The sequence below is a fragment of the Cnephaeus nilssonii genome (genome assembly GCF_951640355.1).
Source record: "Cnephaeus nilssonii genome assembly, chromosome: 7".
In the NCBI taxonomy this organism is placed as follows: Eukaryota; Metazoa; Chordata; class Mammalia; order Chiroptera; family Vespertilionidae; genus Cnephaeus; species Cnephaeus nilssonii.
The window spans coordinates 4,055,477-4,082,503 of NC_137078.1; the positions used below are offsets into that span (position 1 = coordinate 4,055,477).

Consider the following 27,027-nt stretch of genomic DNA (forward strand, 5'->3'; position numbering starts at 1 on the left):
TTCTTTTAAGCAGCTTTGGGGTGTGCTAAAGTCTTCCTAGATGGGGCCGCTATGGGCTGGGGAGGGAATGACTGCTGGTAAGGAATGTGCTACTCCAGGACTTGGGAATGTTTCCACTCTCCTCTGCTTCTCCCTCCAGGTGGAGATGCTAGAACGGAAGTATGGGGGACGCCTCGTGACCCGCCATGCAGCCCGCACCATCCAGACAGCCTTCCGCCAGTACCAGATGAACAAGAACTTTGAGCGCCTGCGCAGCTCCATGTCGGAGAACCGTATGTCCCGCCGCATTGTGCTGTCCAACATGAGGATGCAGTTCTCCTTTGAGGGGCCTGAGAAGGTGCACAGCTCCTACTTTGAAGGGAAGCAGGTCTCAGTGACCGATGACAGCTCTCAGCTGGGGGCCCTGGTGCCATCTGAGGGCAGTGACTTCGGTGAGCCACCATCCCTCAAGTCTTCAGCCCCGTCCAGTGATTTCGCAGATGCCATCACTGAGCTGGAGGATGCCTTCTCCCGGCAAGTGAAATCCCTGGCCGAATCCATCGACGACGCCCTCAACTGCCGCAGCCTTCATGCTGAGGAAACGCCAGTCCCTGACTCAGGGCGAGCCCGGGACACCGAGCCCCAGGCAGCCCTGCACACTGTGGACCACCACAAACTGGATGAGATGACAGCCTCGTACAGCGACGTCACCCTGTATATCGACGAGGAGGAGCTGTCACCGCCTCTGCCCCTCTCCCAGGTGGGGCACCGGTCATCCAGTGCTGAGTTAGACCTGCACCTGCGGGCTGGGGGTGCCGCCCAGGACTACTGGGCCTTGGCTCACAAGGACGATAAGGGGGACACAGACACGAGCTGCCAGAGCACACCGTCGCTTGAGCAGCAGGAGCAGCGGCTGCGGGTGGAACACCTCCCGCTGCTCACCATCGAGCCTCCCAGCGACAGCTCAGTGGACCTCAGCGACCGCTCAGAACGTGGCTCACTCAAGAGGCAGAGTGCCTATGAGCGCAGTCTCAGTGGGCAGCAGGGCAGCCCCAAGCCCGGCCCCCACTGCGGCCCCCCTAAGGTCCTGCCCCGGGAGGAGCCAGAGTTGCGAGCCCGGCCTTCCAGGCCCCTCGATGGCCACCTGGCCATCAATGGCTCAGCCAACCGGCAAAGCAAGTCCGAGTCAGACTACTCAGATGGGGACAACGACAGCATCAACAGCACTTCCAATTCCAATGACACCATCAACTGCAGCTCTGAGTCGTCATCCCGCGACAGCCTGCGGGAACAGACGCTCAGCAAGCAGACCTACCACAAGGAGACCCGCAACAGCTGGGATTCACCTGCCTTCAGCAACGATGTCATCCGCAAGAGGCACTATCGCATTGGCCTCAACCTCTTCAACAAGTGAGTGCCTGCTGGCCCTGCAGGGAAGAGGAGGGTGGGGCAGTAACGCCCAAGGGACCTTGGCCAGGGCCTTCCTCTCATGCCCAAGTATCTCCTTGGGCACCAGTGGGGTGGCTCTGTAACAGTGCCTGGGAGAGCCAGTGCTGTTGGGTGGGGAGATGGGAGCCCGGTGAACAGGTTTGTGGGGAGAGCAGACACTAACAGGCTGAGCAGGGAAGAACAAGGGCCTTCTCTAAAGAGTTTGGAGCCCTGTCAACACATAGAACAGTGACCAGTGCACAGCAGATGCTCAGGAAACTTGTGCAAAGGTTGATGCAATGTGTAATGCCATGCCTAGCTGTGAGCATCAGGCTCCAGGGTTTGGATATTTTTCTCTGGGTTATCTGAGCCAGGGCGTGATGCAGTCTGTGTGCAGCCTGGACTTGGAGGCACGTGTGGGGGAAAGGAGGACACAGATAAACCTGTGCTGGCAGAGGTCTCAGCCAGCGTGAAGCCCTTTGCGAGGTGTGTGAGCAGGGTCTATTGAGGGGTTGCCACCGGCCATGGGTTCTGGAAAGGTGGTATAGGGGCAATCGTGAGAGAAGATCAAAGGACAGAGACTGGCATTTAAAGCAGGCTATTATTTTTCTTTGTTTTTACTTCTTACATTTATTTTTTATTTTTTAATCTTTACTGTTTAAAGTATTACATATGTCTCCCTTTTTTCCCCATTGATGCCTTCCAGCCTGCCCCCACTCCCCACCCCAGGCCTTCAGCACCCTATCGTCTGTGACCATGGGTTATGCATATATGTATACAAGGTTTTTGGTTGATTACCTCCCTCGCCTTCCCTCTGAGATTCCCCACTTTGCTTCATGCTTCCATGCCTCTGGATCCACTCCATTCATCAGTTTATTTTGTTACTTAGATTCCACATATGAGTGCAATCATGTGATACTTGTCTTTCTCTGGCTGACTTATTTCACTTAGCATGATACTCTCCAGATCTCTCCATGCTGTTTCAAGGAGTAAGAGATTCTCCTGTTTTACTGCTGCATAGTATTCCACGGTGTAAATGTACCACAGCTTTCTTATCCACTCATCTACTGATGGGCACTTGAGCTGTTTCCAGATCTTAGCTATTGTAAATTGTGCTGCTATGAACATAGGGGTGCATACATTCTTTCTGATTAGTGTTTCAAGGTTATCCTAATATATAAAAACCCAGGGTCCATAATGACCGAAGGCTTGACTGACCGGAAGTCAGTCCTGCAGTCAGTGCTGGGTTACCATGGCGACCCAGCACTGACTGCCGAGGGGGCTGTGGATCAGGCCCAGAGAGAGGCCTGGAGAGAGAAGCAGGGTCTGATCCGTAGCCTCAGTGGCAGCTGTTGATCAGCCCTTGCCTCTCTCTTTCTCTCTGGGCCTGGCCAGCAGCCACACCTCTCTTTCTTTCTGGGCCTCCGTGGGGGCTGCTGATCAGCCCTGCCTCTCTGATCAGGCCTGGAGATAGGCCCGGAGACACTGGCATAGAAACCGACCAATCAGAACCAAATCTGGGTGAACTGTGAGGAGCCAATGGCTGTCTAGGAGGCGGAGCTTTTGACGCTGACTGGCATAGAAACCCACCAATCAGAACCAAATCTGGTTGAAGTGCAAGGAGCCAATGGCTGTCTAGGAGGTGGAGCTTTTGACTCTGACTGTCATAGAAACCAACCAATCAGAACCTAATCTGGATGAACTGCGAAGGCAGAACCTAAGGTGGGGGCTGAGGAGGGGTTTTAAGGGCAATAGCTGTTTGGTGTAAGGTGTTAGAAAGCGGTTCAATTTTTTAATGACTGGTTTGGCAATATAGTGCATATGGCTGGCTATCAGTCCAGATATAGGGATTATGTATTTTTGTCTGTGAAGAGCATCTCCTCCTGCTGAAGAAGCCCCCCCCCCCCCAATTTAAGCAATCCTATCCTATATAATCTATCTATACTAATAAAAGGGTAATATGCTAATTAGACCGGTCGACCGGCCACCTTCCAGATGTCCGACTTCCTTCTGGACAAAGCCATGGTGGTGGGGGCCAAGGCAGAGAGGGCAGATGGGGACGAGATCTGGCCGGCAGGGGAGGGCCATGGGGGCGAGATCAGGTTGGCGGGGGGGGGGGCAGTTGGGGGCGAGATCAAGCCATCAGGGGAGGGCAGTTAGGGGTGATCAGGCAGGCAGGCAGAGGCAGTTAGGGGCGATCAGACAGGCAGGCAGAGAGGTTAGGGGCAATCAGGCAGGCAGGCAGGCAGAGGCAGTTAGGGGCGATCAGGCAGGCAGAGGCAGTTAGGGGTGATCAGGCAGGTGAGCAGTGAGGAGCCAGCGGTCTCAGATTGTGAGATGGATGTCCCTGATTGGAGAGAGTGCAGGCTGGGCACTCCCCCTCACCCCCCATGCACAAATTTCATGCACCGGTCCACTAGTTAGGATATATTCCTAGAAATGGGATCACTGGGTCAAATGGCACTTCAATATTTAAGTTTTTGAGGGAACTCCATACTGTTTTCCATAATGGCTACACCAGTCTGCATTCCCACCAGCAGTGTACTAAGGTTCCTTTTTCTCTATATCCTTGCTAGCACTTGTCATTTGTGGATTTGTTGATGGTAGCCATTCAAAGCACTGCCAAAAGTAGCAACCTGAAGGGGAAGGAGCTAGACACTCCCTTGAAGGAGATGTTGGAAAGCTCTGGTTATGGAACCTCAGATTTCACATCATTTCCTTTCACAGGACCTCCAGGATTTGGTGTTACCAGACACGCGCCTGGTTCTGAGCCCTCCAGGGTTGAGGACACGGCCAGCCTGCCTGGTGGTTACTAACACACATTTACCACACTTTCCTGCTTCCTCATCTCCTAGAGTAGGGAAGTCTTGTGGGCACTTTTGAGCCATCTCAGGTGCAAGTAGAAGTGCTCTCTGGGGGACTCAGAGAGGCCTGTCCAGAGCGCAGGGATAGGGAATGTTGCATTCCTGTGGGGTCGGTCAGTGGTCTGGGGGTCACTGGTCATCACTCAGCTCAAAACTAAGAGTCTTGGACACCTGACATCTGCCTTGGGTGCTGTTTCCTGCCTGTGGTCTGCTGCGTGTAAGGACCAGCCCTGCCACTGTGCGAGTTGTGGCTAAAGAGCAGGGAAGGTCATGTCAGAGCCTGTCCTGAGCTCTGTCCTAAAAGTCTGCCCACCTGCTCCAGGATACAGCCAGCTCCTGGATCAACTAGACCCAGGCCTGTGCCCTCCTGGGGAGGCTGAGACTGCCCGGGGGGTTCCTGGTTCCTGGAAGAGACCGTGCTCTTATGTGGGAACTCCCAACCGAGTGGACAGGCAGAGGCCAGAAAAAGTCTCCCTCAACCACCCAGTAGATTGTTTCTCACTCTGTTAGTCTTTTTTTTTTTTAACTTGAATTTATTGGTGTGGCATTGTTACCGGAAAGGGGACCTGGCCCTTGGCAGGTCTACCTAGTAGGGCCAGCCATTAGCGTGTGGTTTCTTGACTTCTGTCCAGGTGAATTTTAGAGGGTGTTTATTAAAGCCGGGGACATCTCACAAGGAGGGGCTGGGGAATGAGCCTAGGCCAGTCTGCTTTGGCTCACTAACAAGTCAGAGAAAAGGGGCCTTGGGAAGAGGGTCAGGGGGTTTGCCAGGATGAACTGCCACTGCCTATTGCTACCCTGGTCGCAAGCCTCATGGGGTCCCCTAGAGTTCAGGAGATGCGTGGCTGTGAGGGAAGAAGGTGGGGAGAGGTGCAGGCATGCTCCTGGGGGGAGAGCACGGCTGATTTGGAGAGTCGGTCCAGGCTGTTGGCCCACAGCGGGTGCGAGGAACACGGAAGCGGGAAGGGCCTTCCTACACTGCCCAGTGTGGCCCAGGGCCAGCAAGGTCCCCGCAGGAGACTCACCACCGGCAGATAGGCAGCGCATCGGCTGTATGCTGCCAGAGAGGTCACTCCAAGACCCGTCAGAGGCTCCCTTTGCCAGCCACGTTCATCCTGACCTTGAAACCCCTCAGCTTGGCGTGGCCTCCCACCCCACCCAGCTCCTTACCTGTCCCTTCTGCCACCAGCCTTTCCTCTCTGTTGTTCGGTGAGCTCCTGTCGCGGTCAAGGTGCAGTCAGTCCCGAGCCCGCTCCTGCATTGTCACTGTGAGACCTTCCGGGTGGAGCCAGTCCCTCCCACGTGTGGTTCAGGCTAAAAGCTGGGGCCATCGGGTTCACATATGGATCCACTAGCAAATATTGTCATTTCTGCCCTTAAACTGTGTCCTAAATCATCTGTGTCTCCCCACCTTGTGCACCACTGCCTGGAGGCCTGCGGGAGTCTCCTAGCTTGGGCCTGGCCTTGCTCCCTACAGAGCAGCCAGAGGGAGATTCTTAAATATGGACATCAGGTCCTGTCACTGCCAAGCTCATCCCACCCTGAAGAAAACCAGATTACCATGTGGTCTACACAGCATTGTGTGGTCTACCCTCACCCCTACACTGCCCTCCTCTCCCTGTCCCTCTCACCCCTACACTGCCCTCCTCTCCCTGTCCCTCTCACCCCTACACTGCCCTCCTCTCCCTGTCCCTCTCACCCCTACACTGCCCTCCTCTCCCTGTCCCTCTCACCCCTACACTGCCCTCCTCTCCCTGTCCCTCTCACCCCTACACTGCCCTCCTCTCCCTGTCCCTCTCACCCCTACACTGCCCTCCTCTCCCTGTCCCTCTCACCCCTACTCTGCCCTCCTCTCCCTGTCCCTCTCACCCCTACACTGCCCTCCTCTCCCTGTCCCTCTCACCCCTACACTGCCCTCCTCTCCCTGTCCCTCTCACCCCTACACTGCCCTCCTCTCCCTGTCCCTCTCACCCCTACACTGCCCTCCTCTCCCTGTCCCTCTCACCCCTACACTGCCCTCCTCTCCCTGTCCCTCTCACCCCTACTCTGCCCTCCTCTCCCTGTCCCTCTCACCCCTACACTGCCCTCCTCTCCCTGTCCCTCTCACCCCTACTCTGCCCTCCTCTCCCTGTCCTTCTCACCCCTACACTGCCCTCCTCTCCCTGTCCCTCTCACCCCTACACTGCCCTCCTCTCCCTGTCCCTCTCACCCCTACACTGCCCTCCTCTCCCTGTCCCTCTCACCCCTACACTGCCCTCCTCTCCCTGTCCCTCTCACCCCTACACTGCCCTCCTCTCCCTGTCCCTCTCACCCCTACACTGCCCTCCTCTCCCTGTCCCTCTCACCCCTACACTGCCCTCCTCTCCCTGTCCCTCTCACCCCTACACTGCCCTCCTCTCCCTGTCCCTCTCACCCCTACACTGCCCTCCTCTCCCTGTCCTTCTCACCCCTACACTGCCCTCCTCTCCCTGTCCCTCTCACCCCTACACTGCCCTCCTCTCCCTGTCCCTCTCACCCCTACACTGCCCTCCTCTCCCTGTCCCTCTCACCCCTACACTGCCCTCCTCTCCCTGTCCCTCTCACCCCTACACTGCCCTCCTCTCCCTGTCCCTCTCACCCCTACACTGCCCTCCTCTCCCTGTCCCTCTCACCCCTACACTGCCCTCCTCTCCCTGTCCCTCTCACCCCTACACTGCCCTCCTCTCCCTGTCCCTCTCACCCCTACACTGCCCTCCTCTCCCTGTCCCTCTCACCCCTACACTGCCCTCCTCTCCCTGTCCCTCTCACCCCTACACTGCCCTCCTCTCCCTGTCCCTCTCACCCCTACACTGCCCTCCTCTCCCTGTCCCTCAGAGCCCCTACACTGCCCTCCTCTCCCTGTCCCTCTCACCCCTACACTGCCCTCCTCTCCCTGTCCCTCAGAGCCCCTACACTGCCCTCCTCTCCCTGTCCCTCAGAGCCCCTACACTGCCCTCCTCTCCCTGTCCCTCTCACCCCTACTCTGCCCTCCTCTCCCTGTCCCTCTCACCCCTACACTGCCCTCCTCTCCCTGTCCCTCTCACCCCTACACTGCCCTCCTCTCCCTGTCCCTCAGAGCCCCTACACTGCCCTCCTCTCCCTGTCCCTCTCACCCCTACACTGCCCTCCTCTCCCTGTCCCTCAGAGCCCCTACACTGCCCTCCTCTCCCTGTCCCTCTCACCCCTACACTGCCCTCCTCTCCCTGTCCCTCAGAGCCCCTACACTGCCCTCCTCTCCCTGTCCCTCTCACCCCTACTCTGCCCTCCTCTCCCTGTCCCTCTCACCCCTACACTGCCCTCCTCTCCCTGTCCCTCTCACCCCTACACTGCCCTCCTCTCCCTGTCCCTCTCACCCCTACTCTGCCCTCCTCTCCCTGTCCCTCTCACCCCTACACTGCCCTCCTCTCCCTGTCCCTCTCACCCCTACACTGCCCTCCTCTCCCTGTCCCTCTCACCCCTACTCTGCCCTCCTCTCCCTGTCCCTCTCACCCCTACACTGCCCTCCTCTCCCTGTCCCTCTCACCCCTACTCTGCCCTCCTCTCCCTGTCCCTCAGAGCCCCTACACTGCCCTCCTCTCCCTGTCCCTCAGAGCCCCTACACTGCCCTCCTCTCCCTGTCCCTCTCACCCCTACTCTGCCCTCCTCTCCCTGTCCCTCTCACCCCTACACTGCCCTCCTCTCCCTGTCCCTCTCACCCCTACACTGCCCTCCTCTCCCTGTCCCTCTCACCCCTACTCTGCCCTCCTCTCCCTGTCCCTCAGAGCCCCTACACTGCCCTCCTCTCCCTGTCCCTCTCACCCCTACACTGCCCTCCTCTCCCTGTCCCTCTCACCCCTACACTGCCCTCCTCTCCCTGGCCCTCAGAGCCCCTACTCTCAGCTGCCCTGGATCAGCCTCTTGGTCCTCAATCCTGCAGAACCCATTCCCACCCCAGGGCCTTTACGTTTGCTATTGCCTCCACCAGAAAGCTCCTTAATCACCTTGGTCACTGAGTGTCACCTGCTCAGAGAAGGCCTCTAGTTCACTTGCAGGAGCCCCTCCCCACATCCTCTGGCCATCACTCAGTTGCTTTGCTCTTCAGAGTGTGGGCTGCAGCCTGCCATTGTGCTGGGCAGTCGTGGCTGGGCAGTCGTGGCTGGCCCTGCTCCCTGCTGTTGTCCCAAGTGGTGTCTGGCACAGAGGGGAGACATGGTGCTTGACCTGGGAAGGATCTGCATTTCCAGGGCCCCTTGCCCAGCTGCTCCTTCCTGCAGCGTGTCCTCTCCCATTGCACTTTGAGCTTCTCCAGGGTAGAAGATGCCGTCTCCCGGAAATCCATGATGCTGCATGACATTTCACATGAACACAGGAAGGGCTGGGTGAGGGCAGAAAAGGGAGAGCAGCCCCCACCCCCGGGGAGCAGCAGCTGGCTGGGCTTAGACCTGAGCACTGTATTGGGGCCATCAAGGGGCCAGGCAGGCCAGGTGTGGGTGGGTGGATTCAGGGAGGCCTAGCACAGCCCTCCAGTCATTGCCATGCAGGAACACAGACCCGGGGTGACCCCTCATCTCGAAATTGAGGGAGGGAGGGAGGCGTGGGCTGGGGTCCTGTGGAGGCCAGTGTGGAGTGGGTTGGTGAAGAAACTCCCGCTCTGGCCCTCCTATCATCTGCCGAGTGGTTGGAGAGGCCTGGAGTATGGGGGTTTCTTGGTCAGAGACCCCAGAGTCATGGGGAAGAATGAGTTATGTGGGGTGGGTGGGGGGGCTGGCAGGGGTGAGGGAGCAGGGCCACTGTCACCACTTTAGTGCCAGGAGCCATCTGGCTGGCAGCTGCTCCCCACCAAGCTACTGAGGGTGAGGTCAGGGTGTGTGGTCATCCAGGATAAAAATAGCAGGGTCACCTTGCAGCAGGAGGTTCACTTTTGCTTGTGTGTGGAAATCCAGTATCTGCGAGACACTGCTGTCAGCCAGGAGCTGCAGCAGTGAGGAGGCAGGTTGACACTGGCCACCTCCATGCCCCCAGGCAACAGAATACTGACCACTGGGACATGGGGGATGGCCAGCCCCCAGTTAGTGTGTGGTTCGATTTATCTCATGCTGGCATGGGTGCCAGATGTACCCTAAGTCCTCCACCTCTCCAGGTTTTGGTGTCAGAGGAGGGCACCTGCCCTCCAAGAATCCCATTGGTGGCCCTCTCTCCTCAGCCTGTCTCATTGGACCACCAGTACCTCCTTGTGAGGTCAGCCAAGCTCATGGCATACTACACAACCAACAGGAGGTGGAGGCCCAAAGGGAGCAGGGACCTGCCTGGGCTCACTGCCGAGCCCCGGGGCGCTTCTCTGCCCCACAGCTCCCTTTGCAGGTGGACACACCCAGTCCCTCTGTGAAGCCCTCATCCACTGCCCAGGCAGGGCTTGTGCCATGCCTCCATTTCCTCTCATAAGTTGAGGCTAATCCTAAACCTCTCACAGTGCTTACTGTGGCATCATTCTAGGTACTGACTGTTAGCAAGTTCTTACAACAAGGCAAGGTAACAAGGTTGTTGGGCCCCTAAACAGCACAGGTAACAAGAGTGCTGACCCCAAGGAGGAGTGTAAGAATTAAGTAAGTTAGTGGGTGTAGAGTGCTTAGACAGTGATGCACAGAATAAGTGCTCAGCAGGTGTTAGAGATTGTTTATTCTCTGTAGGAGGACAGTAGAAGGCAGACTAGCATGTGTTGGGCAAGGGGTTCAAGTCTGCCTGAGGTGCAGCACGGGGCACCAGCTTCTACTCAGTGGGGAGCATAAAGCTGGGTGGGCAGGGGCTGGTTATGGGGCCAGGGTTTGGGGTATTGCAGGGCAGCTGGGGAGGGTCCCTGCTCTAGCACCCATGGCTATGCTCCTGTGGCTGACCCAGTCTTGTCCATTCTTGGCTCAGTGTCTGGTAAGTTCTAGGTTCTCCCATGTTGCAGGTGGGGGTTGGGACAGGGTGCCTGAGCCAGGGTCTCAGCTTGGGTGCCTTGAGTGCCCACAGAGGTGAAGAGTAAGCCTGGAGGGGCCAGAGCTGCCAGGGCTGAGCCTGTCTTTTATCCTACCCCCCAGGAAGCCTGAGAAGGGCATCCAGTACCTCATTGAGCGTGGCTTTGTGCCAGACACACCAGTGGGAGTAGCCCACTTCCTGTTGCAACGCAAGGGCCTGAGCCGGCAGATGATTGGCGAGTTCCTGGGCAACAGGCAGAAGCAATTCAACCGCGATGTGCTGGAGTGAGTTCTGGGGCTGGGGGTTGGGCCAGCATGGACATGTTCCTGTGAGACTCCATGGCCCTCAGGCCTGCCCTGCTGCTGGGACATACACCGAACCCTCCCCTTACCTCTTTCTAGCTCCTAGACACCCATACCTATCACACATACCTTGCCAGGCATACATGTGGGCATCTACCCTTGGGCGCCCCCCTTCACACACCCTTGTGACCTCCCCTCCTCTTCAGGCAGGCTGAGCCACTGAGCACTCAGTGAGGAAGGGGTGTGCAAAGTCAGGGCCTTGACAGATGCCCTTTGATGAAGGAGGGGAGCTGGCCAGGAGAGACTCCAGCGCCACCAAGATGGGCAGCACCACACCCAGATCACTGCCTCTGCTTCTCTCTCTTGCCTCTCCTGGATGGGAGATCAGGGGGTAAAAGTCCAACCCGCATCTCCTCACTCCACATTTCACCAGCCCAGAGACTGGCAGCCAGAGCACTCAGCTGCTTGGAACCCTGCAGAAAAATGGGTTTCTAGTTCCCTGGGAGCTGCTGGCAGTTTTGAGAAGTCTGCCCAGCATGTACCCTAAACTCTCCACTCCTTTGAGACTCCTGAGTAGAAGGCACCTGTGTTGGCCCTTGTGTTTACTATGCTCAGGCCCTGTGTTCTCACCTCACCCATGGGGTGGATGTCAGGGGTTGATGACCCCCTGTCACAGATGAGAAGCCAAAGTCAGCGGAATGGGATGGCTCATTACATGTGTTCTGCTCACCCTTTGCCGAGACCTGGAGGATTTTCCCCAGGCCTGTTGTTGAGGATTTTTCTGATCCAAGCAGTTATGAGCTGATATGCCGACCCTGGGCAGATAGTCCAGAAACAGAAATAAAAGCAGAGTAAAGAGCTAACCATCGGTAACAGTGGCTTCCATCTGTCCAGGCCCTGCCTCATCTGGGCAAAGGACAAGCAAGGGGTGGCCCCGAAGCCAGGCCCTCTCTGCAATGAGGAAGGGCCTGGCCACAGGTCTACCTGCTGCCTCCGGGGCTCCCTGGGGGAGGGAGGTGGGTGCTGTGGCCTCTGTGGACCACAGGTGAGGAAACCCAGGATCAAAGGGAGAGGGCCTGGCCTGGGTGCACCCTCCCCCCACACACATACATGGCCTCATATATGCACATACATACTCATGCAGTCACACGCAGACACACACACAGGAGTATGGCTGGTATGTGTCCAGTACCCAGCAGAACGAAGCCTATGTCCTTTGTTGGCCAGGTGTGCCCATCTGGGCTGCTTTCTTCCTGCTCAGCTCAGTGTTTCTGTTCTGGCCTCATTCCGGAAAGCCTGCTGGGTTGTTAGTATGGTTAATCTCCTCCCCACCCCACCCCCCTTCCTTTTAAATTGGTGTGAGGATATGGTTCAGGGGAACACAGATTAGCTCCTTAGTGAATTGGGCCTAAAATCTTTGCAGTGCAGCCCCCTCCCCTAAAGCTGTTTCTGCACTCCCTCTGTGCCCTGGCTTCTGGTCTGAAGGAAATCCGTGCATTGTTCTCCTTGGATCAGAAAATAGCAGTGACCTCAGAAAGTAGTGAGGTTCCTCCCACCTCTACCCTCCACATCAGCATCCTACTCAGGAGCTGGTCAGCAGCTCATCCCAGGTGCCCGCCCCCCCCCCCCCCCCCCGCCACTCCTAACTTTCACCACAAAAGGCCCTCTGTGCTCAGAGAAGATTGGGGGCACAACAGCTTATCATAAGCCCATCACCCCCAGTGGAGTAGGCTCTGGGTGTGGAATTAGGTCCCCCATGGCTGAGGCCTCCACAGCCCCAAGGGTGGCTATGGCTTTGTTATAAACCAGACACCAGTTTATGCTGCTTGGGTCCTTAGTGTGGACCCCACGTTCTCTGTGTAAGGGTCCTGGTCAGAGCACCGAGCAGGCTGTAATGCGGAAGCTTGGCTGTGATAAGAACCAGAGGCTTCCCCAAGCTCTGCCCTTCATCCTTCTGATTGGCACATGAGGATGGTTCCAGAAACACCCAGCCAAACCCAGCCACCTCTTCCCATGGCCGTGGCGTACAGCACAGGCTCTGTGTGATTACTGCATGGAGAGTTAGTGCCCAGCCTCCACTTCCTTCTTGTGCGGATGGGCGTGTGCCCCTGCCTCCCTCAGAACGCCAGAAGACTCCTACGTTACGTCTGCATTATGTCTGTGTAGCATTAGTTTCTGCACAAAGGGTCCTTATTAAGAATAGTTGTATGCTCTGGCTCCCTGTATGTCCAGAAAATTGCACACACAGATGTAAATATTAACATTTTCCTTCAGTTTTAGGGCTTTATGGACTCCCCAGAAGCACAGGGATCTGTGGCCATAATCTGAATTGTTGGCTGATTGGAGGAAGCTAAGCAGATGCCCTCCCAGACAAGTGGCAGCCTGGCCTCGACGGCCCTTTCATCAACCCCTCTGCTCCACTCTCTGCAAGCACGTGCTCACCTAGCCTAGTGGGAAGGCAGCAGAGGCTGTGGGCAGCGGACACTGACATGGCCTTTCTTGTTTCAGCTGCGTGGTGGATGAGATGGACTTCTCTGCCATGGAGCTGGATGAAGCCCTCAGAAAGTTCCAGGCGCATATCCGGGTCCAGGGGGAGGCACAGAAGGTGGAGCGGCTCATCGAGGCCTTCAGGTTGGGGCTGCGGCGGGGCAGGGGGAAGGCATCAGGAAGAGGAAGGTTCCTAGCAAAGGGTTGAATACCCGTAGCCCCTTCACAGCATTGGGTGGCTCTGAGCTCGCCTAAGAGGTGAGCCAGAAGCCCCTCCTGGGTACCAGGAACTTGGCTGGTTAGTGCTAGAGCCAGGGTTTTTAACAGTCTTTGTCTTCCTCCAAGTCCTCATGCGCCTCACCATTCATGAGTCCATCTGTGTTTTCCTTCATCTGCCCTTTTATGGGGCAGCTGCTCTCTCACAGTGACTCAGAGCATGAGCTGCAGAGCCAGATGACCTGGTTCTAATACCCACTCCACCACGTACCAGCTGTGTGACCTTGTGCTTATTAACCTCTCTGTGCCTTGAGTCCTTGCCTATAGAGTGGGGATAACGAGTACCTACCCTAGACAGGGTTGAAGGCTTAACCCACTGAGGATGTGTGGGCACACAGCCCAGCATCTGGCATGACAGAGAGCCTGCATTCAAGGTCACTGCACAGTCTTCTATCCTGGGACTGTGTGTACACTGTGTAGGTGTCTCTGTGTTCCTTGCTGGATGTGACAGACACAAGTCAACTGCTGCTCCAGCACTCTGGGCTCAGCACCAGCGGTGGGTCAAGGAGGAATGAGGACACAGGAGGAGGGCAGTCCCAGGGCCTAGAAGAGGGATGTTCAGCCACTTCCTTCCAGGAGGGTTTCCTGGAGGGGGTGTCACAAGGAAGACAGAATTGAAGCCCACGTTGCCTGAGCACTGATGGCTACTGCTTCAGTAGCAATGCCCCACCTGGCTCCTCTTCTCCGTTCCTGCCACTCTCACCATGCCTCCATGAGGTTACCAGTGAGAGGCCTCTTAGAGGTGGGGGCGAGGGTGCACTTGAGGCAGTGAGGACAGTGCACAGATGACTCAGTGAGGCTGTTGGTTCAGGTGTCTTAAGAAGCTGCCCAGAGTGACAACTGAAACAAGACGGAATTGTATCTCCCTCTTAGCTGGTGCAGAGGCCAGGCTCTTTTCATCTCAAGTCCAGGACTCACCATCACACCCCGGTTCCAGGCAGGGCAAGAGACTGGAGGGCACACCCCTGCCGTTGAAGGCACAGTCTTGAAAGTGCCTTTATCCCATTGGCCAGAACTTGGTCACGTGGTTGTACCAGCTCCTAGGGAGCCTGGGGAACATTGTCTTCCCCCAAGAGCCATTGCCAGCTGTAGTGCAGGTGAGAGGGAGAGCGTGTACTCAGGGCAGCTCTGCCAGGCAGGCGTTGTCCTTGCTTACCAGGTGCAGGAGCTGAGCCTCAGCTGTTCAGTGCCAGGTGGAGCTATGGCAGCTACGCATGAGTGACAGGCAGATCCACTCCCTGCCCCAACTGAGGGAGCCCTGACCCGCCTCCCTTTCCCCGGCCCCCAGCCAGCGGTACTGCATCTGCAACCCTGGGGTGGTGCGGCAGTTCCGGAACCCAGACACCATCTTCATCCTGGCCTTCGCCATCATCCTGCTCAACACAGACATGTACAGCCCCAACGTCAAGCCTGAGCGCAAGATGAAGCTGGAGGACTTCGTCAAGAACCTCCGAGGTGAGCTGTCCTGGCCCCAGGCTGAGATACACACCTCCACAGACACCTCTGAGCACGAGCCCCACCATGTGTGGGTCTGAGAGGCAAATTTGACATTACCTCCTGCTGGATGCAGGGGAGAGGTAGGAGGCCCGGCTGCAGCACACCCAGTTCTTGCTAAGATGGGCTTTCAAGCAGTGTTGGTCTCAACAATGCATGTACAAAGTACAAATTATCATAAAGAGCAAGTGCTGCCTGGGTCTTGGGATGCAGGAAACCTAACTCCTGGAGAAGTTGATGTTTTTAGCCTGTTATTAAAGGACTAGAGGCCCGGTGCGTGAAATTTGTGCACGGAGGGGGGGTGTCCCTCAGCCCAGCCTGCACCCTCTCCAATCTGGGACATCCCTCTCACAATCCAGGACTGCTGGCTCCCAACTGCTCACCTGCCTGCCTTCCTGATTGCCCCTAACCGCTTCTGCCTGCCAGCCTGATTACCCCCTAACTACTCTGTTGCCAGCCTGATTCATGCCTAACTGCTCCCCTGCCTGTTTGCCCCTAACTACTCTCCCCTTCAGGCCTGGTCACCCCTAACTGCCCTCCCCTGCAGGCCTGGGTCCCGCCCAACTGCCCTTCTCTGCAGGCCCGGTCACCCCCAACTTCTCTCCTCTGCCAGCCTGGTCACCCCTAACTGCCGTTCCCTGCGGGCTTGATTGCCCCCAACTGCCCTCCCTTGCAGGCCTGGTCCCTCCCAACTGCCCTCCCCTGCTGGCCATCTTGTGGTGGCCATCTTGTGTCCACATGGGGGCAGGATCTTTGACCACTTGGGGGCAGCCATCTTGTGTGTTGCAGTGATGGTCAATCTGCATATTACTCTTTTATTAGATAGGCTAGAGGCCTGGTGCATGGGTGGGGGCCAGCTGGTTTTCCCTGAAGGGTGTCCCAGATCAGGGTGGGGGTTCCCTTGGGGCGTGGGGCAGCCTGGGCGAAGGGCCTGTGGTGGTTTGCAGGCCAGCCACGCCCCCTGGCGACCCAAGTGGAGGCCCTGGTATCTGGGATTTATGTATCTTCTATAATTGAAACTTTGTAGCCTGGAGCAGAGGCCTAGGCCAGCCAGAGCTGCAGAAGCTTGGCTTCCTCCATCGCCGGGGCAACCCTAGCCTCCTGCTCTTCCCGATCCGTGGCTGCCGCCATTTCTACTGGAATTTATTTACCTTCTATAATTGAAACTTTGTAGCATTGAGTGGAGGCCTAGGCCGGCAAGGGCAGGTGGAAAGCTTGGCTTCCTCCATTGCTGGGGAAACCCAAGCCTCCCTCCTGCTCTCTGTAGCCAAAGCCATCTTGGTTGGGTTTATTTGCATATTTGCTCCTGATTGGCTTGTGGGTGTGGCTGGTGGGTGTAGCAGAGGTATGGTCAATTTGCATATTACTCTTTTATTAGATAAGATGGACAGGGGTTTGGCAGGCCCAGGTGGAGGGGAATTAGTCGCAAGGGGACAGAGACCAGAGAAACCAGATCATCACAGCACAAGAACGCCGGGCCAGGCACAGGTTGACCAAGGCCTGGTTGGAAGTATGTGTAGGAGCACAGAATGGAGCCTAGGTGCTGGGAGCCCTGAGACCTCCAGCAGGCAGGAGCTGGACAGATGGGCCAGCACATCCCAACCCATCACTGCTGCATCCCTCACAGCATCTGCCCGGCCACTCATCCTGTACACTTCATGTTCCTCTTGAAACTGTCTTGCCTTTTTGTTTTTGTCTATTTATTAAAATATGTTTTTAAAGGAACCTTATATCACCACTGTAAATGGGAAACCAGTAGCACTTATCACAATAGGCAGTCATTATGAAAATGAATACAATGAAAAGAAAGTACCACTGTTTATTCCAGCAGGAGCTGTTTCTGGCTGGGCCCTGAGGCTGAGGCTGCCCTCTCTTCCTGGCAGGTGGGCCCATGTCAGGTACTGATGAGGTAGGCAGCAAGAAGGGAGGCCTTCTTGGCATCCGATAGGGAAGGAATCAAAAAGGGAACAGCTGTCTTCCAGCTGACTCCATGTTGGCTGATGGCATGGGCCTTGTGTACCTGGAGTTCCTGGAAGGAAGGGAGCAGGAGCTGGGCCCTCACCTTGGGAAATACCAGCTGCGCAGGCTGAGGTCCCCTTTAAATGGCATCATATTTTAATTTTTTTTCTCCTAAAAGTTCTTAATTTATTAATCCTCTCATGGAAATCTGCACAGTCACCACAGATCAAGTCCCTGAAGAATCTTGACTCCTTCTGCAGTCCCACCTCCAGCTCACTCTCTGCAGCACCCATGCTGGCCTCTGCAGCCCCTGGCTCTCTTCATCCTGTTCTGTGTTCCTTCTGTTTTCTTGAGGTCTTCTTCTCATACAGGTCATGTCTTGCAAGTCTATGTTTGGGTTCATTTTTCTTTGTGAATTCCAAGTAGTCATAAATCATGCCACAGCCAGCTGTCTGGCCACCAACAAAATGGGTTCTGAATCCAAATACAAAGATGACATCTGGTGTGGTCTTATATAATTTGGCTAGTTTTCCCTGAATTTCTGTCTTGGGTACTGATGCCTTCCCAGGATGAAGGACATCAGTGATCATTTGTTTCCGCCGAAGTAGTCTGTTGGCAATGAACTTCCTGGTCCAGATAGTTACTGTGTCGTTCATGATGGCGGCCAATCTTCAAGCAGCCAGGAGGAGGTAGCATATTTTTTAAAAAGAAACAAAAGTTGGTCTAAATCAAGTCCAAGTCCAACTGTGAGCTTGTTGAGCTGTTTAAAATTTCTACTCTTCTCCTTTATTTTTGTGGTAAAAGCTGCTCTGTCAATCCCTCTCCTGGGTCAGATAATTCTCCCTCAGATCTTTAGGTCCTCCCTGGTGCGCCCCCTGGTGGTGGCACTGCCATAACACGAAGGCTAGAGAGAGCAGAGGCCACCAGGACCTAGGGAGGAGCACTTCCGCCCTTCCCCCGTTTGGCTGGCCCCTGAGGGCAGGGAAGCTCACTTCCGAGCACTCAGATGGTCATTCCTGCTTGGAGCACTCACTGTGTGAGGCCCTCTGCTAGGTCAAAGGGCTTGGCAAGCCCCTCCCCATAGCCTCGTCAACAGTTTTACTAATCCTGTGGCTGAGCTAGTCTGTGGTCTGAGGATGGATGTGGGTTTGTGTTTCTCCTGTGAGTAGGGCTGAGTTTCTTTTCTCACAGCAATTTCCATAGTGGTGTAGCAGAAGGTATGCACTTGTTGTCAGGGCAATCCAGGTTTGAGTCTTGCCCCTGGATTCTGCCCATGAGATGTGGGACGACAGCTGGCAAATGCACCAAGATCTCACTCTGAGGGGCATGCCGAGAGCTGCTCACACTTCTCACCACAGCTCTGAGGAGCCACCCATGCTCTTGGTGGCCTTTTTCACAGATGCTCAGCTCAGGAAGATTGAGTCACAGGCTAACAAGGGGCGAAGTGAGGATGGGCCCAGTGTTGGAACCTGAACTTACAAACCCTCTCCTCACCTCAAACCCAACCTCTTCCCCAGGCCTTAGCATTCTCATCTATGGAATGGGGATGGTACGCCCACCCCACGGGGCTGTGGTCGGGATCAGCAAGGTCATATTTATAAAGCCCTCTATCAGCCCTCCCGCGCTTGTCCAAGTGGCTGTGCTGGCCTTTTCCCTGGTGGAAGGATTCTGAGGAATTTGTGGTTGACTGAGGATGTTCAGTAGCTGTGGGTCTGGAAAGTCTGTGGTTCTGCTGGGACTGGTGAAAGGGATCACTGTTCTGATTTGGGTTAGAAACTGGTAAATCGGAGTAAGCCTGGGGCTTGAGGCTGAAGGGACCACCCAGCCCCCAGCCTGACTAATGCCTGGCCCCTGTCTCCTGCCTAGGCGTGGACGATGGTGAAGACATTCCCCGAGAAACACTGGTTGGTATCTATGAACGGATTCGCAAGCGGGAGCTGAAAACCAATGAGGACCACGTGTCCCAGGTGCAGAAGGTGGAGAAGCTTATCGTGGGGAAGAAGCCGGTATGTGGTGGCCCTATGTCCCAGGGGAGTTGCTGGGGGCATGAGGTGCTCACATCCACCTTCCCGGCAGGGCTGGTGAATTCTTTCAGGATTTGGGTTTCTTTAAGAGACTTCTAATATTTGGGAATAACAATCATTTGCTCTGGGTTAAAGTTGGAGAAGCTGGGGACTTGAACAAACCAATGGGCAGGTTGCACAGTTCCTTGGTGACTTGGGAATGCCCTCAGCCTGCCAATGAGAGGGCCTTCCCTGTCCACTCCCTTGGGTGTGGCTGGATAGAGCTAAGGAAAGATGCCTTGGGAGAGTATTGCCTCTCAGGCACCCAGGTGCAACTTTTGAAACATTGATCTTTTTTCCTTTGTTTGCTGTTTCCCCGTTTAGATTGGATCCCTGCATCATGGGCTTGGCTGTGTGAGTATCCCTCTGCTTTCATGTTCTGGCTAATGTCCCACCCTGGGGGTGGCCCATGTGCCCACATCTTCCTGCTCCCAGATCCACAGTTCTGGCTGCTTGAGTTAATTTTGCAGCAATAAGAAATTTTATTTTCATAATTAACCCAGACTCAAATCTCTGCAGGCCCAGAGATTACAGCCTCCCGGGGCGGGCTGTGCTGTCAGGCTGAAAGCAGATAGTCTCCTTCCCTCCCTCTGGGCCCAGTTGAGCTCAGACCCAGGTTGGTCCCCAGACACTGAGACACTGATGTTTATTGGAGGGCCTTCTCTTTCCCCACCCAGCCCAAGCTCTGCCCCCCAAATGGGCTTCTGTGACCTGCCCTTGTCCACCTCTCGAGCCCCAAAAGCCATCATCCTCTTACTTTGTACTTTTGCTCCAGACAACATTATTCCCTGGATGTGCCAGGCTGGGCCATGCATTTCCCTCCCCTTATCTTGTCTTCCTCATGTCCTGAACTCGGGCATCCTTCTACCAGGGCACCCTTGCAGAGTTAATGCTCCTTGGCTACTACTGTGCTTACCCTCTGGGGGTCTTAACTGGGCACGTACTGTCTCCTTACTGACCCATCTGTCTCCTGTGGGGTTTAGGGTACTCCCAGAGCAACAAGAGGGCCTGCATGATGGTTTGCCATACCAGGCCTTGATAGCAGCTTGGACTGCGGCAAGGTCGGAGGCTCTTTGAATCTGTGACAGGTGTGTTCAGAGGCAGGTGTTCAGAGCAGAGGTTCAGACCAGGCCCCGCAGAGCAGTGACTGCTGGCTCAAGTTTGGATAGGGTCTTTCAGGCTTCAGAAATGTTGAAATCATTTAGGAGGGGTCTGGAGAATGGGACAACGCTGAGGCTCTGCAGCTCCTCATGTGTGGCTGAGGCAAGTTGTTCAGCTTCTCTGTGCCTCGGTTTCCTCATCTAGGGTAGATTCTCTCTAGAAAAATATTTGCAGGAGACTAATGGGCACTTTGGGGACTTGGAAAACAAACATTCCTCTCTAGCTGGGGGCTCACATGTGAGCATGGTTCTCTAAGGAGTCTGGTACCTGCCTGAAAGAATGGAGCAGAGGTCTCACAGAAGCGGCACCCTTACCCTGGCTCTGCAGGGCAGGCGGGAAAACAGCTGCAAGCCAGAAACATGGTTCATGCTGCATAGTCTGTGAGAAAAGGTGTTTGGAACACAGGCCCAAGGGCTGGGCTCCTCACATTCAGGCTAGACTCTGTGCTCCAGAGGCGGGGCAGGCTGCTGAGGACACACTTCCCTCCCCCCCACAGGTCCTCTCTCTGCCTCACCGGCGGCTGGTCTGCTACTGCCGACTCTTCGAGGTTCCAGACCCAAATAAGCCCCAGAAACTCGGACTGCATCAGCGAGAAATCTTCCTGTTTAACGACCTCCTGGTGGTACGTGGTTCCCCACGGATTCATGGCTGACAGTTGTTATGCAGGGAGACCTGGCTATGTGCCTGCATGTGGGGAAATGCCCTCACAGGTGTGGGGTGGAGGTGATGGGGTGGAGTTAGCCCAGGCCTTTGGGCTGCCAGGAGCAGGATCTAACACAGACCGCTACCATTGGAAATGGGGCTTCGTTGGCTTCTGTAAACGTCCAGAAGGGGATTTGGAGCCTCAGCCTTGGCTACTCCAGAGGCTCAAACATGAGAGCAGAACTCCTTTTGATCGTCTCCATGGCTCAGCTGTGCAGGCCCCTCCTCTGGGTGGGCTCCCTTCTTGGGCAGGCTTCAGCCTAGGAGGGAAAGTCGGCCTTGGAAGCTCCAGGCTTAGTTTTGTCTCCTCGGCCACCAGTAGGATTCTCTTCTTAAAAATCCCAGCAACGGTCTTGTTGTTTCCAGTGCCTGAGCCACAGCTAGTCATGGGGCCAGGCAGGTGTGGTGCTGTCTAAGTGCCTAAGCCTGGATCACGGTCCCCAGGACTAATGGATTGAGGGTGGCAGACGGGGGTTCCCCAAAGGGAGATTGAGGAGTGCTCCCCCCCCCCCCCAAAAAAAAAGGCAGCACGGATGTGAGCCAGTGGGGATGAAGATGCCTCTGCAAAGAACAGGGGAAACTTGTTCTTAGATCTTTGTCCCCCTGCGTGCTACAGACTTTCTTGCTGAAGGGCCCTTTCCCTAGTCCCCACCTGCTTAAGGATCAGCTACACTTCTGTGATTCCTGAGGTGGGAATCAGATGTGTGGGTTCAGTTATTTGTTAAGCATCCTGACCTTGAGCAAGCCACTTTACACCTCTGAATCTGTTTCCTTTGTGAAATTAATCTCCGAAGGCACAGTGATCAGACAGGGTTCTGGACATGAGACCCTTGCACGACATCTTCAGTGCCACATGCGGGAATGTGACTGCCAGCTCTCTGCTGTGTTGAGGGGCTTTGTAGCCAGCTGGGATGGCACTAGGGTCTGGAAAGAACAGAAAGCTGTCCACACCAAGGAGAGAGTAGGCGTGTGTTCCTCCCCGTGTCAGGTCCTTCCTCCCGCAGGGCCTCCTGACTTCTGAACCACAGTCATTCTTACAGAAGCATGCGGTCTCCAGCTCCCAGAGCTGCTCCAGGGCAGGGCCAATGGTGTGGCTCAGACTCTGTCTCTGGTTGCCCCCAGGTCACCAAGATCTTCCAGAAGAAGAAGAACTCGGTGACATACAACTTCCGGCAGTCTTTCTCCCTGTACGGCATGCAGGTCCTGCTCTTCGAGAGCCAGTGTAAGTCTGTGCAGCTTCCCGGGCCTGCTGTGCGTGTGCTGGAGCACTGTGCTCACGAGGCCAAGACCTGCACCCCGCCTTATTCTCTCCTTCCTCCTGTGCCATCAAGGATAGAGCCCAGGGTAGCTTCAGTGCTCTGAAAGGCAGCAATAATTGGGAAGAATTTAATAACATTATATATGGTGTTCAATGGTTTACTTTTATTGTTACTTCTTGCAGGTGATAAGATACTATTGGGCAGAGTAAATTTATTTAAATAAATGTTGATAAGAAAGCACGAAGTAAGTGGCATAAATGATATGCAAATGTGGGCAAACAAACAGGTGAAGGTAATACAGGACTGAGCCCTGGAATGGACCACGGGGTTCAAACTGGCTGTGTGGCCTGGCTGCTTAACCTCTCCGGGCTGCGTGTGCTTTATCTGTGACGTGGGTGGTGCTACGCCACAGGGTTAGGTGCATGTGGAAGTCAAGTGCCACTGGAGCCCTTCTCTGAGTGTGAGTGGGTGGTGGGTCTGGGGGTTTGGGAAGGTAGTTGGCTCCTAACCAAGACACCCCCACTGACCTTATCTTTTGACCTTGCTCCTTCACATGTCCCTGTTCTCCTTTTCCTCTCTCCCGTTGGAGGCCCCGAGCGGCAGGCTGACCCAGTCTTCCTAGGATGAGTGGGGGGCAGTCCTGCTGGAGTGCCCAAGGGGAGGGCTGTAGGGCCTCCACGCAGGGCCGCCCCCGTCCTCTCAAACAGGTGGCTGTGGTGCCATGTGATCGGCCTTCCATCCACAAGTGGAAAGTTCAGGCCTGGATTTGGGGCTCTTTGCCTCTTCTTTGTCCTAAATGGGACTAGCACCTGCTATGCCCTCTCCTTTCTCTCATGTTCAGGAGAGGCCCAGCATGCCCACCCTGCCATCTCCCCACTTCCTGCCCCATCTGCCCTACCCAAGGTCAGAAGGCCTGCCTTGCCTGGGTTTTCATCAGGCAGCACCATGGGACTGGTGCTACCCCACACTGTCCCCAGCAGCCAGACTAGACTGAATCCCTAGACAGAGGCTGTATCTGAATCATTTTCAAATTCTGAGGGCTCAGCCCATGGTCCTGGGCACAGATGCTAGTAAGAGCTGACCTTACCTTCCCCAGGCCATGCCTTCACACCAGGGGCTGCACACTGCCAGCCTCGGGTCAGTCTGGCTCAATGTTATATTTAGTTTGTATACTTTTAAAAATTTGTTGAGCTGATATTTAAATCCTCGCATTAATACTTTTGGCTTCTCTTGAGAAATGAGAAACGTTTGGTACCGCTAAGCCCACATTCCTGCCTGCTGGCTCCTGGCTGCACACTCCATCCCAGCACTCTCGGTGCTCATAGTCCCACCTGCACTTGGGAGAGTCACATGGCTTCTAAGCATTTGTGTTTCCAGCCTTGACATGGATCAAAAGTGGGATTCATGTTTGAGTCAAGATCTTGCAAACTCCCCATGGCTGAAGCTTGATGCCCACTGAGGAGAGAGGTGCTTCCAGGAGACCAGAGTCCCAGAGACCCGTTGTGCTTGGAAGGGGCACAGGCAGGTCTGAGCAGAAAGACACTGCACGCAGCAGAGTGTGTGTTGGGTGTGGGGACCCACAGAGCATCCAGGGCTGCTTGAGGTCTGGAGGCCATTCGGGCCTGAGATGATGGGTAAGACCCTCCACCGAGCGCAGGGGGCTGCCCCTCTCTTGGACTCAGCACCTTTCTTGGGCTGCTGTCTCAATGAGGATCTGGGCGCCATGACCTTCAGAATGGAGGAGAAGAAGAGGGCCTGGCTTCCCTCAGATCAGCCAGATCTTCCCTGACTCACATAGGAAGGAGCACGGACCTGAGTTGGCAGATGGAGGTCGTCTGGTGGTCCCTCCAGTCTGCACTATGGAAGCATTTTCTCCCTGTCAGACGTGCCTGCTGAGACCTGCATTCTGACCACTTTCCTCACGCCCATCCTGAATTCAGACTGGTATTTTCTTGATCAGGCGTGGAGATGACAGAGAATGCAGGGGCCTATTGGTTCTCCTCTCTTTTTCCTTTGCAGACTACCCCAATGGCATCCGGCTCACGTCTGCAGTCCCTGGAGCAGACATAAAAGTGTTAATAAACTTCAATGCTCCCAATCCTCAAGACCGGAAGAAATTCAGCGATGACCTGAGGGAGTCCATTGCGGAGGTGCAGGAGATGGAGAAGCACAGGATAGAGTGTGAGTTACAGACCTCTTGAGGAGGAAGAGCCAGCAACCTTGGCATCTTTTTTTATTTTTATTTTTTTCAGAGAGATGAAGGGAGAGGGAGAAAGAGATAGAAACATCAATGATGAGAATCATCAATTGGCTGCCTCCTGCACGCCCCCTACTGGGGATCAAGCCTGCAACCCAGGCCTGTGCCCTGACTGGGAATCGAGCCATGACCTCAGCCACTGAGCACCACCAGGCCAGGCTGCCCTGACATCTTTTAGGATTCGCTGGACACAGGTGTTGGCTCCTATATGGTGGCAGCGACTCTGTGAGCCCACAGAAATGAGCTGTCCTGGTCTTTTCTGGCCTTCCCATGTCTATGTGACTGGCAGACCACATGCCCAGGCCACAGAATGTGGCAGGGGCCTCTTGGTGAGAGCCAGGCTTCAGAAGCCCAGGCCTGTTTGACTGGGGAGGCCCCTGGTTCCTGGTCTCCTCCTGGGACAGGAGCACCCAGAGTTCTATGTGGTTATTCTATTCATCTTCTGCATCAGGGCCCAGCAGACTGAAAAAGTCACAGCCACGCCCATCCCCTGGGTTTGTTGGAGCTGATGATAACCCCTGCTTCTCCTGGCTCCAGATGTGCAGGCTCAGGTGTGCCTACCTCTGGCCCTTCCATGAAAGGCCAATTAACACTTGTTCATCCAGACCGAACATCTGTCTCCTTGACCTCAGGCCTGGAAAGAGACTATCGTTCCTGCAGACACAGGGCACTCTAGCCTCTCCAGCCTCCCTCCCTTTTGTTCAAGGTAGCCATCACTTCTTTCCCAGACAATGCTCGCCCTTCCTTTCTCCTCATTCAGGCAGATGGAGACTCGGTACAGTGCCAACCCTGAACAGAGGGCAGTGGACCTCTTCATTTCCTCCTGGTGGGGGTTCCTATCCCGGCCCCCCACCCCCACCCCACCCTCCCCTGGCTGTGCTCCTCTCACTGCGCCCTTGCTCCTCTATTTCAGCGGAGCTTGAGAAACAGAAGGGTGTTGTGCGGCCCAGCATGTCCCAGTGCTCCAGCCTCAAAAAGGAGTCTGGCACTGGGACACTGAACCGAGCCTGCCTGGACGACAGCTACGCCAGCAGCGAGGGCCTCAAGCGCAGTGCCCTCAGCAGCTCCCTGAGGGACCTCTCAGAAGCTGGTAAGAGCTGAGCCTAGGACTCAAGACGGGCACACTGGTGGTCGGGCATGCATTGTGCGCCGGGACGGTACTACAGTGTGGCTGGCAGTGGAGGGCTTAGACAGACGCTGCTGGGTTTCCCCTGACCATCCCCAAATGTGACCAGGCAGAGGGGATGGCACCAAAAGGCAAAAGAAAACAGGACTAAATTTTTAAGGCAGAACAGCAAGGAAGTTACCCCATTCTCCCTTTCTTCTTCTAGGAGTTTTATTTATTTTATTTATTTTCTGAAAATGGCTCTTACAAGAGTGAGCCAGACTCGCTGGTGGCTGTGTTCCGTGCACTCTGTGGCCACGCCCTGTGCTTTAGGCTGATGAATGAAATGGAGTAGAGCTTTCTAAGCTGTGTCTGAAACCCCCTCTCCCACTGTCCCTGGTCTTGCTTTCTCCCCAGCGGTCTCTCTTCTGGGCCTCTGTCCAGCCAGAAGCGGCAGCCACAGGAGGCCCTGGGAGTCAGGGGAAAGCCCTGGTGGAAACTGAATTTTGTTCTTTGTTTCTGTGTGTGTTTAATTTGCTGCCAGCCTCTTAACCCGCAAGCAAGCAGCACCCCTCAGGCCTCCCAGCTTTCCTGGGGCACAGATGGGGGAGAAGTTGTACCTGGGTATCAGGAGCAGGGCGCTTCTGCTGGCAGCCCTCACATGGTAGGGCTGCCGTGGCAGGGCAGGGGAAGCAGGGAGGTGTGGGTGCAGACCCAGCTAGTTGCCTGTGAGTGCTGCTCCCGCCGTCTTTGCCTGCTGCGCTGTCAGACAAGCTGTGGAGTGAGGGGTGCACTCTGGCAGTCTCCTCGGCCACCTACTAGTCATGTCAGCTTCTCCTGGGAGGAGGCTCAGGGTTTGCAGTGGAGTGGGGGTGGCAGGGCATTGCACAGAGGGCACAGGGCTGTGCCCAGCACTGTAGGCTCCTGGGACCCTGGGCTCTCCCTGCCCTGACGCCCCAGGTAACCTTGTCCCAGGAGCCCCTACTTTGTTGGGAAAGACCTTCTCAGGATGAGATCAGTGCCCTCTTCTAGGGGCCCAGCAGCCCCTCCCCTCCTAGAGGCTTGCCCACCCCACCCTGCCTCAGGCATCGCCAAGTGGCCGGCTCACGGCCCCTAAGAGAGCCGGCTCATGACCCACCTGGTGCCTGTCCAGCCAGCAGCTGCCTCCCTTTGTTTGGCTTATTTATTTCCCAGAAATGTTTTCTTTCTTTTTTATTTTCCTTTTTTGAGTTGGACTTTTCCTTTGCTTTTGTCTTGTCATTTTTCCCCCCTTCCATAGTGAAAATCAGAAATCCATTGCCAGCATGAGGGTTAATCCAGGGCTTCCTAACCCTAGCCCTGTTGACATTTTATGTCTGATAATTTCTTGCTGTGGGGACAGTTCTGTGCAAGAGGTTCAGCTGCATCCCTGGCTTCACCTCCCAGTAATGACAATTAGTAATGTCTCCAGAAATTGCCCGGTGTCCTCTGGGATGCAAAATCACCCTTGGCTGAGAACCACTGGTGGTTGCCCAGCAGCACGTATCTGGACTACCGTGGGCATCTGCAGGTTTGGGGCCCGGGGCCTGCGTTTGAGTTTGTGCCGTGGAGCAGGCTCTGGCCGCTCCGTTCCCTGGAGGCCTTCTCAGGCGGCAGCGGCTCTGCTGGAACTGAGGCTCTCAGCATGTGCCCGCTCTGCCGCAGCTTGGAGCTTAGGAGTCAGAGCCCCATGACAGGCACACGGCCATGTGAAGGAA

The 27,027-nt window shown here is 55.6% G+C and overlaps 1 protein-coding gene across 3 annotated transcripts in view; it reads left to right on the plus strand.

The window, feature by feature from the left end:
• IQSEC1 (IQ motif and Sec7 domain ArfGEF 1) overlaps positions 1 to 27,027 on the plus strand; it is a 150,445-nt gene that overhangs the window by 118,196 nt on the left and 5,222 nt on the right. For all 3 annotated transcript variants that reach the window (XM_079777567.1, XM_079777569.1, XM_079777568.1), the window contains exons 3-12: positions 140 to 1,389; positions 10,349 to 10,510; positions 13,037 to 13,159; positions 14,580 to 14,746; positions 18,611 to 18,750; positions 19,132 to 19,161; positions 20,465 to 20,590; positions 21,793 to 21,892; positions 23,949 to 24,110; positions 25,100 to 25,276. In XM_079777567.1, the coding sequence (XP_079633693.1) occupies positions 140 to 1,389; positions 10,349 to 10,510; positions 13,037 to 13,159; positions 14,580 to 14,746; positions 18,611 to 18,750; positions 19,132 to 19,161; positions 20,465 to 20,590; positions 21,793 to 21,892; positions 23,949 to 24,110; positions 25,100 to 25,276 (2,437 nt within the window). The remainder of the gene's footprint in view (positions 1 to 139; positions 1,390 to 10,348; positions 10,511 to 13,036; positions 13,160 to 14,579; positions 14,747 to 18,610; positions 18,751 to 19,131; positions 19,162 to 20,464; positions 20,591 to 21,792; positions 21,893 to 23,948; positions 24,111 to 25,099; positions 25,277 to 27,027) is intronic.